General features: G+C 39.8%; 1 protein-coding gene across 1 annotated transcript in view; it reads left to right on the top strand.

Annotated features, from left to right (window-relative positions):
• The first annotated feature begins 3,274 nt into the window (after positions 1–3,274).
• The window catches only part of LOC139373336 (oxysterol-binding protein-related protein 10-like), a 140,688-nt gene continuing 132,973 nt past the window's right edge, over positions 3,275–10,989 (top strand). Inside the window, exon 1 of the mRNA XM_071113738.1 lies at positions 3,275–3,807. Within this exon, the coding sequence (XP_070969839.1) occupies positions 3,542–3,807 (266 nt within the window). The 5' untranslated portion in view covers positions 3,275–3,541. The remainder of the gene's footprint in view (positions 3,808–10,989) is intronic.

Raw genomic sequence — 10,989 nt, 5'->3', positions numbered from 1 at the left:
TTAGTCCTCTTTGTCAAGAAAATGGAAGAATTATATGGACAAGAAATGTTTTATTTCAATTGTCATCAGCTAATCCACCTTACTGATAGTGTACTGAACTGGGGCCTCTCTGGGCAACGTCATCTTTTACATGGGACGCAGGGTGTTCCACAACAAATTTGCCAGATTTTCCTTCTTTGGCGAGACATTCCCAAACGTCTTAGTGTTTTAGGATTTCACCCAGAGTCAGAGTCCGGTATATTCCTAACAAAGCTTGCAGACAGGAGACTGAAAAGAGAAAAAATCTCAGGCTCCCTCAAAACTCATGGAAAATCTGTACCTCTTCACCTCACAGCTTATTTAAAACTAATAACTAATTACTGGCTCTGTCCCATCCCAGCCTGTGGAGTAATACGGTCGATTCATTTATAGAACAGATTGTTTATCACACAACTAACTGCAAAATCGCAGAAAAGGGGATAATACTTCAGTTGTGTTAAAAAATGGATGTTGTTACAACTGCAGTTATTTTTCTTTGTTAGACTGAATTGCATTTGTCAAACAACATGCTGATGTCAACATATTCCCGTTGTTGTGGTTCAACCAGATGTAATTCAAGCTGACAGTTTGTTCATCAACTGCAATCTAGGCATCTCATCAAAAATAATGTGTGTAATAGTTGAGAGGTCGAGACTTAAAAAAGCTTTTTCTTTGGAAGATATAAAGTATACATTTATTTATTTGGATGGCTGGCTTGTCCCTCTGCCAAACACTTATGAAAGAGATTCGTTATGGGTGTTTTTTTAGAGACCTGGTTGATGTTATTTAGCTGATTGATAATGAGAGCTGATTCTCATTTGCAACGGTGACCTGGCCAAGAAAAGCATCAACATACTTTAATTCAGGTCCAGTGTGAGGAAATGTTAGGGACGTGCAGCTTCCAATTAAAACGCATGCATTTAGTTTCCCTGGAATTGAGCAATAGTTGGAGATCACAGAATCTGTGTGATTCTAATAGTATCACTCATTGATAATTTATCAGGGACATACACCAGTGATGCAAGGACCATCACTTATATTATTGCATTGTACACGTTCAGTGGAATAGATGTATCTTTTAATTAAAATCAATTAACATTAATATTACTTGTCTGATTTTACTAAGATGCAACATGTTTTTAATTGATGTAATGTTTTGAAAGTATCCATCCCAAACATTCACACTACTTTAAAAGTAACCTGGCTATACCCATGTTGGCATATAAAATAAATATTGTTTGGCTTTCTTTTTTTGCTTGCAGGAAATGTTTTGTCTTGGATCATTTTTCATCACTTCAATTAGAATACTATAACAAACCGGACAGGAATAGCCTATAGGAATGCTTTCAATAACTTCAGGGGAATAGTATAGAAAATAATCCAGGAACACTATTTAAATTCATGAGAATACTATACAGATACTGCATAATATTTATGCTATTGAAATCTTATTGGATAGTTTGAAGTTATAGGTCAAAAATACGTACTATAGACTCCTATAATCAATCTATAGTATTTTAATAGCAAAATCATCTATTTTAGCATACTATTAGATAACTATAGGGTATTATAAAAAACGTAGTTGCTTATAGGAATGCTATAGTGCTTTTTCGTAAGGGCAGGACCGCTTTGCGTGGCTGATTGTGCTGCACCAGGACGAGACGACAAACCGACGATCGGTGCACCCTGCACCCAAAGATGTTCTCATCTATCTGTGCTGCACCGGTGTTGTGCTTCCTACTAGGTATCATTCATTTTAGGTATCAAAATTGTATTTCAAGTAGGATAGCAGCCACCACAAGAAATAACTAATATTGATAACCATCTAGATGTCACTTTGATACATACTGTACATACCGTCAACTACTCAATGGGGAGGGCATGAATGTCAACAACACGTGGACACCTTTCGCTCCCACTTGACAAGCACTACTGTTTGGTAAAGGTGTGGGAAGTAGCTGCCTAGGAGCCAATATCAGGGTGACAGTTACAGTAAGCACACGCATACAACGCATAGAGGAACAGTACACACATCATCTATACTTCTAATAAACAAGTCTATACTTTTCACAAAATCTGTTTTATAAGTGAAAATGTACAATTCTTAAGAAAAAAAACACAGCGGAATCAAAACCTTCTAGCAGAGCGCTTTTGCCGCAACCACTGCTTTCCACACGCCCACTACTTACCTTTCTTACCTTTCGACACACCTACCAGTCCTTACTTCGGTCACGGTACTGGGATGCATCTTATCCCTTCTAGTCTGTGTAGGCTGCCTTTCACAGTAGTAAACCCCCACCCAGCAGGTGGCGCTGATGTGCAATTCTATGCTCACCACCCACTAGAACCAAGAAAGAAAAAAAATCCTTGACTAGAACATGGAAACAGGATTGGAGATGACTTTGTTTTTTATTTCAAACATTATTTGTGTGGAGTAAAGAAATAAATACTGACTTACATAACACATTCACAACTCCCATTCGACCAAAATTGTCCATTCATCCATATTCCATGATGTCCTATATATTTTAAGGAATTCCTTCATCCATTAGGTCTTTCATCCTGTGTTCTAACTTTATTTATCTATTCATTCATTTATATATCCTATTTATTGATCTACCCATCCAGTCCTAACTTTTTTATAGCAGCTTTATCATTTGATTAAGACATAAATGTATGGTTGAATTGAGGTTACTATACCTAAAACCTCTAATTCCTTATGAGTAATTATTACAGCTTGCATATACTGTGGTTTTCTAGTAGAAGAGTGTGTAAAAGTGTACTAGTCTTATTTGTTACGAAGTATGTGATGGAACTGCCACAAACTCCAGAGTAATAAGTAGTTTATCAAAGTAATCAGACCAGATATTTTTATATATTTAACTTTGACTATATTTCACCGCTTCATTAAAGCAAAACGTTTTAAACTTCTACCACTACTACAAAAATACTTTCAAAGAGCTGAAGCATGTCACATATTTTTTCTTCATGGACAATTACCATCTAGTTCACCCCATTTGTCACATCTGTCTGCTACCCCTAATTTAATGTAATTTAATTGGCCTACATCATGTGGATGAATACTACGTGAATGGGTTTTATAGCTGATTGGGATTACTAAAAAATATTTAGATAATTTTGTTTTGGGTGGGGGGGGGGGGTGATGGTGATTCGTAAATTGGGGGGGTTTCTGTAGCTGTGTTCTTGGCTATGATGATGTGTAATAAGATTGGATTGTTATATCCGGGGGTTGGTCGAGTGAGTCAGGAGAGGGAGTGTCTGCACTGTGATTTCTCAACAACACGAAAACGTTAGAGCAACTGTGCTTCTATCGCCTCAGAAAGGGAACTACAGCAGTGCTCTTCATACAACTGCTGGGAATTATGCTTGGTTTCTTGGGCAGAGGGACGCTCAAATCACCAGCGAAACATGGATATTACATATTTAATGCTTTCGATTTAGGTCAGTAGACATACAATTTACCACGATTTTCCTGCTCGACTCCGTTTATCGCGTCGTCAGTATGGAGAAGATGCTCTGCAGTCCGCATCCTGGGACAAATAAAACGAACTCTGCTTCACTGCCGTCGGACAAGGGGAATTCGGCGAGACAGATCGGACGAGCTGGTTCTCATAGCCCCGGCTCGGCTTCACTTGGGAGCGGGGCCGGTGGAGGAGTGAGTCGGGGAGGTTTATTAGGAAACAGTATGAATTTTCAGCAAGCGTGTAAGCGTCAGTTAGAAGGAGTGTTGAGCAAATACACAAACTTAATTCAAGGATGGCAGAACAGGTAAGCAGAACTTTCAATCATGAGGTTCTTACCCACTGGGCAAAAACGAGTTGAATCAACGTTGGTTCCACGTTATTATTATTATTTTTATATATGTGATGACATTGAATTGACGTGAAACTAAGGGAATTTCGTTTTTTTATTTATTTTTATTTTTTTAACCTAAATCCAATTACATGGTGATATTTTTTTGTCGATTTCACATTGAATTCACTGCATCTCAGTGATAGAGGCTTCACTACAGACCCTGGTTCGATTCCAGGCTGTATCCCAACCGGCCGTGATTGGGAGGCCCATAGGGTGGTGCACAATTGGCCCAGCGTCATCCTGGTTAGGGTTTGGCCGGGGTAGGCCATCATTGTAAATAAGAATTTGTTCTTAACTGACTAGGTCAGTATTGTGTGGATTGATAATGTGTCACAACTGCTTTAAAGGCTACAGGTTGCAGCCCAGTTAGCCTACTTAAGTAGGCGGCAGGGATACCTGCCTAATGGATGGAGCGTTGGACTAGTAACCGAAAGGTTGCAAGTTCAAATCCCCGAGCTGACAAGGTACAAATCTGTTGTTCTGCCCCTGAACAAGGCAGTTAACCCACTGTTCCTAGGCTGTCATTGTAAATAAGAATTTGTTCTTAACTGCCTAGTTAAATAAATAAAAAGTGAGCAGAAGGAACTGTTATTTAGATCCCAGCCATAGCCTAGAAAATGGAAACATTGTAATTTTGACAACTACAGAGCCTGTGCATATTGGATAACAATGCTCATGCATGATTTAGCATTTTTCGGCCTTCCCTTGTTACAGTATCTGTGCGCATCATCGATATCTCTAACGCACAGATACTGTCCCAACAACCTAGTCTATTTGTTTAACCTGGTCTCAGAGCATTTTGTATTATTCTGTTTGTAAGTCTGAGACACTTCATTTTAGTATGATATGTAAGGTTTGGTATGGTTACATAAGACCGATGGTTACTTCCCAGGTAACACAAACGTCTGGCCTGATTCCGGCATACCAGATCTAAAACTGCTGGCCCGGGTCTGGCAGCCGGATCCAGACCGAGTCCGAAATTAGTGACTGTACAGACTAGGCCCGAGTCATTTGGGCCAGATCTGGCAGCCTGAACTGAGCCAAAGTTGCCATTTTAGGGCCAGAATCAGCCCAGCAATGGCCAAAATCCACTAAATTCTGATGTTATTCTATCTGCAGAGTTTACGTGACTATGTTAGCCGTAGTTGGCTAGCTAGCAAGTAAGGGATAAGAACATTGCCAGCCTGCATAGTAATCAAACAAATAGAATGAACAACAAATCCGCTTCTCTAGCAATCTAACAGTTTTAACGAACAACCAGGTTTAGTGAAAGGATGAAATAGTATGAATTTACTTGTCAAAATCTCAATGAAAGCATGTACATTTTACCAGTAAATGTGTGCTTGTTTTCTTTGGCAACAGTGGTATAAGCGGGATAAACACCTCCGCTCTACATTATATGGAAGTAATAAACACGGGTTGTACCAAGTTGTCCATTATTTCCAGATAATGTATAAAGCGTCAGTGTTCATCTCTTACATGCATGTCTCTCTGGGTCTATCTGCCCTTTCCTTGCTGTCCATCTGTAGCCTTGGATGTGAAAGTGTTTCTCCTGACAGCACCTTTTGAATAACAGGGGAAGAAAAGAGCAAAAGAAGTAGTTCCAACAATTAGTCAGATTTTGACACCACACAGAAATCCTAGGAATCACAGTCCAGACCTCAAATGGGAAGCAAATCAACACAACACAGTAACCACAGAGGTTTTCACTTTCAACAAATCAAAATATATATGTGCCTGTTGTAGCACCACCGGGTGGTCAATCTGAATGTGTTGAGTCTTGACAGGGTATGTGAACCAAGAGTGGTTACAATACAAATATCTGTCTGATGTATATGCATTTGTGCCAGACCACACTGACATTAATGTTTATTGGTCAGTTGTTTGACATACTAGTCTGGAAAATATTGCTTTGAAAGACCTTGGTGCCTAGATGCCATATATCAAGTTTCATCCAGATCGGCCCTGTGGTTCCGGAAGAGATGGCATTTTAAGTGTTTTTCAAAAATTCCAAATGGCGGAAAATCCATCATAGCAGACCTTGTGGGTCCTTGAGGCAAATTTGTTCTTTGTGAGAAGAGGCACCTATGCACAGAATTTCAAGACTCTAGGTCAGGGATGGGCAACTGGCGGCCTGTGGGATTTGGTTATGTGTAAGGGTTATGGTTTAGGATAGGGATATCCTAAGGATCCCAGATAGCACTGACCATAAACATATAGAGCTATGGATGCAAGAACTGGCCATCCGTTATATAAAAACTATAGTTTTGAGGCTATACAGTGTTTTTGTTTTCAGTTAATCCTATGTTTGGTTCTGATTGGGAAGAACAGTTGACCTAAGCTCAACAAGCATTTCTAACATATTTTCTTTGAGAAGCAATAGGTATACAGTGACTAGTGAAAGTCTACACACCCTTGAACAGTTTTCACATTTGAGATTGACTCTTTTACTGTCCAGCCACACCATCTCAGGCTCAGGGTGCCATCCTTCAGATTCACATTTTGAGTATTTGTTGCACGGTGGTGGAGACAGTCCATCAGAGAGGCTGAGGGTGGAGACAGTCCATCAGAGAGGCTGAGGGTGGAGAGACAAACAAGAACACGTGTATTGTCAAGCAAATCACTTTACACAGGGTTCAAGTGAGGAATGGGATCAGCTGGGAACACTAATAATTCAACCAATAGAATGTTTAACATTATACTTATAGTTTTTTTTATAGATTTACTTTTCAATGAAAGAAGACAGCAGCTGATTGACCCATTTTATTTTATTTTATCTTTATTTAACCAGGTAAGCAAGTTGAGAACAAGTTCTCATTTACAATTGCGACCTGGCCAAGATAAAGCAAAGCAGTTTGACACATACAACGACACAGAGTTACACATGGAGTAAAACAAACATACAGTCAATAATACAGTATAAACAGTCTATATACGATGTGAGCAAATGAGGTGAGATAAGGGAGGTAAAGGCAAAAAAAGGCCATGGTGGCAAAGTAAATACAATATAGCAAGTAAAACACTAGAATTGTAGATTTGCAGTGGAAGAATGTGCAAAGAAAAATAATGGGGTGCAAAGGAGCAAAATAAATAAATACAGTAGGGAAAGAGGTAGTTGTTTGGGCTAAATTATAGGTGGGCTATGTACAGGTGCAGTAATCTGTGAGCTGCTCTGACAGTTGGTGCTTAAAGCTAGTGAGGGAGATAAGTGTTTCCAGTTTCAGAGATTTTTGTAGTTTGTTCCAGTCATTGGCAGCAGAGAACTGGAAGGAGAGGCGGCCAAAGAAAGAATTGGTTTTGGGGGTGACCAGAGAGATATACCTACTGGAGCGCGTGCTATGTGCTACATGCTGGAGAGCATGCTACATGACTGTATAGGGTCAACCATTTTGTTGTTGTTGTAATTTTAAAGAAATTGAACCTTTTTAACTAGGGAAGTCAGTTAAGAACAAATACTTATTTACAATGACGGCCTACATCAGCCAAACCCGGACAGAGCTGGGTTAATTGTGCACCACCCTATGGGACTCTCAATCACGGCCAGGAGATAAAGCCTGCATTCGAACCAGGGTGTCTGTTGTGATGCCTCAAGCACTGAGATGCAGTGCCTTAGAACGCTGCGCCACTTGGGAAACCAAACCATGAATAGTTTTTCAAAACAATGTATTTTTTTGTGATTGACCACTAGCTAGATCCAAATGATTAAAGTCGCTAACGTTACAAATAACCACTGGGACTATATAATAAATATATATATTATGTATATGTGTGTTACTGTAATTCAGCATTTAGCTGCCATAGTACACATGAAGCTAAATAAACCATTATTATCATCATTATGAACTTAAACCTTGTCTATGTTCAGGTTCAGCAAAACTTTGGCATGGGTTATGACAAAGAAACACTATGGCTAAGTAACACAGCTGGTGATACAATTCATAATTTACCTGGTTTAGATACGCAGTTTTATTTTCTTCTGGCATCTCAGAATGCGCAGGCATATCTACTGTCAAAGGTTCCATACAGAAAATAAATGTTTGATGTCTCACAAATATAAGGTGTGTAAAAATAAGAAATGTGACATTTTAAGCAGATGCTTTTATCCAAAGTGACAGTATACATGCATACATTTATTTTCTGTTCGTGGCCCCGGGAATCGAACCCACAACATTTTGAGCGGCAGGATTTTTTCCATTGACTGTCATGGTCGTTATTTATTTATCTATTTTAATAGGCTATAGACTACATTTGTAACCGTTTAATAGGTTACTGCAATAATTCAACATGCATGGTTGTAGGCTGCTTCACTCCTTCAGCATAGGTTGCAGATGATCAAATGGAAGATCTAGGCCTACATTTTCAGAAAATACAATTATTCTACGCCATAGGCTACAACAACAGTGCAATGAGGAATGTATTATTGTTAGGACACAATTATTGTCTAGGCTGTAAACTGCCCGAGATGTAGGCTAATTTGAATAACCGCTCAAACGTCATTTTGTGTTTCATGCCAAAATAAAGGTCTTTTAAAATACAACCATTTGGATCAGTTATGGGTTTATTTTCGACAGGTCCAGAAAATTACATTAGGCCACTCATATGGTGTATTTTGGCAGGATGTATTGGCGTTTACAGATAGGCCTACCATAGACAAATAGGCTATAGCCTATGACCCTGAGATATGCTGTCAGTCGTGGATCATGTATCCCAAGTCGTCCTATAATTAACGTGGCCACCAGCATATGCCTAAAAATCAATAATGCCATTATATTAAGACAGGATTGGCCGAAGGACTGAAATTAATAGAATTAGTGAGTGGGGTTCCAAAAAAATCTGTACTCAAATCAAATTCCTTTATAGCATAAATTCTTTAGGGTCCTGCTCCATCTAAAAGCCTAATGGGAAGAATTTTAGCTTGCAAATGACTTAGCAAATTCGAGGTGAAATTATTACATTAATTAGTTGTTTTATTTTTGCATCACCTGCCGAAAGAACCTCATGGCTCTACTTCTGAAAAGGTTAATCAGGCCAGATATGCTGAAGTGGACTTGGCCCGAGTACCATTAGCCGGAAACCAAGAGTAATATTTTTCTGCCTGACTCGGGAAGTGCTCGGCCCGTATGAAGCCCCCTGAGTCCGAGTCGATTCCGAGTCCCCCAAGTCTAAAACGGATTAGGCCCCAAACCCACCTTGTTGACTGGGTTAAGGCAAAAACAAAAGTAATGTGATTGGTCGGGATGGATGGGTGGACACCCAAAGGTTGCGAGTTCGAATCTCATCAAGGACAACTTTAGCATTTTATCTAATTAGCAACTTTTCAACTACTTAGCATGTTAGCTAACCCTTCCCCTAGCCTTAACCATTTTAGCTAAACTTAACTCTAACCCTTAGCGTAGCTAACATTAGCGAGCTAGCTAGAATTCGTAACATATCATACGTTTTGAAAAATTGCATACAGCATATGTATACAGTCGTGGCCAAAAGTTTTGAGAATGCAACAAATATTACTTTTCACAAAGTCTGCTGCCTCAGTTTGTATGATGGCAATTTGCATATACTCCAGAATGTTATGAAGAGTGATCAGATGAATTGCAGTTCATTGCAAAGTCCCTCTTTGCCATGCACATTAACTGAATCCCCCCAAAAACATTTCCACTGCATTTCAGTCCTGCCACAAAAGGACCAGCTGACATCATGTCTGTGAGTCTCTCGTTAACACGTGTGAGTGTTGATGAGGACAAGGCTGGAGATCACTCCGTCATGCTGATTGAGTCTGAATAACAGACTGGAAGATTCAAAAGGAGGGTGGCGCTTGGAATCATTGTTCTTCCTCTGTCAACCATGGTTACCTAAAAGGAAACACGTGCCGTCATCATTGCTTTGCACAAAAAGGGCTTCACAGGCAAGGATATTGCTGCCAGTAAGATTGCACCTAAATCAACCATTTATCGGATCATCAAGAACTTCAAGGAGAGCGATTCAATTGTTGTGAAGAAGGCTTCAGGGCGCCCAAGAAAGTGCAGCAAGCGCCAGGACCGTCTCCTAAAGTTGTTTCAGCTGCAGGATCGGAGCACCACCAGTACAGAACTTGCTCAGGAATGGCAGCAGGCAGGTGTGAGTGCATCTGCACGCACAGTGAGGTGAAGACTTTTGGAGGATGGCCTGGTGTCAAGAAGGGCAGCAAAGAAGCCACTTATCTCCAGGAAAAACATCAAGGACAGACTAATATTCTGCAAAAGGAACAGGGATTGGACTGCTGAGGACTGGGGTAAAGTCATTTTCTCTGATGAATCCGCTTTCCGATTGTTCCGGAAAAAAGTTTGTACGGAGAAGACAAAGGTGAGCTGTACCATCAGTCCTGTGTCGTGCCAACAGTAAAGCATCCTGAGACCATTCATGTGTGGTGTTGCTTCTCAGCCAAGGGAGTGGGCTCACTCACAATTGTGCCTAAGAATACAGCAATGAATAAAGAATGGTACCAACACATCCTCTGAGAGCATCTTCTCCCAACCATCCAGGAACAGTTTGGTGACGAACAATGCCTTTTCCAGCATGATGGAGCACCTTGCCATAAGGCAAAAGTGATAACTAAGTGGCTTGGGGAACAAAACATCAATATTTTGGGTCCATGGCCAGAAAACTCCCCAGACCTTAATCCCATTGAGAACTTGTGATCAATCCTCAAGAGGCGGGTGGACAAACAAAAACCCACAACTCCAAGCATTGATTATGCAAGAATGGGCTGCCATCAGTGTGGCCCAGAAGTTAATTGATAGTATGCTAGGGCAGATTGCAGAGGTCTTGAAAAAGAAGGGTCAACACTGCAAATATTGACTCTCTGCATCAACTTCATGTAATTGTCAATAAAAGCCTTTGACACCTATGAAATGCTTGTAATTATACTTCAGTATTCCACAGTAACATCTGACAAAAAATATCTAAAGACACTGAGGCAGCAGACTTTGTGAACATTTATATTTGTGTCATTCTCAAAACTTTTGGCCATGACTTCATTTAGCAAATTCAAATCATTATGTATTATATGTAATACATGTTTTTTTTTTTTATGGTAACATCATAGTAAATGGAGTGTCT

This window comes from Oncorhynchus clarkii, chromosome 18 (genome assembly GCF_045791955.1).
Source record: "Oncorhynchus clarkii lewisi isolate Uvic-CL-2024 chromosome 18, UVic_Ocla_1.0, whole genome shotgun sequence".
Taxonomy (NCBI): domain Eukaryota; kingdom Metazoa; phylum Chordata; class Actinopteri; order Salmoniformes; family Salmonidae; genus Oncorhynchus; species Oncorhynchus clarkii.
The sequence above is the reverse complement of the archived record's forward strand: the minus strand, read 5'-3'. Positions and strand labels throughout refer to the sequence as shown.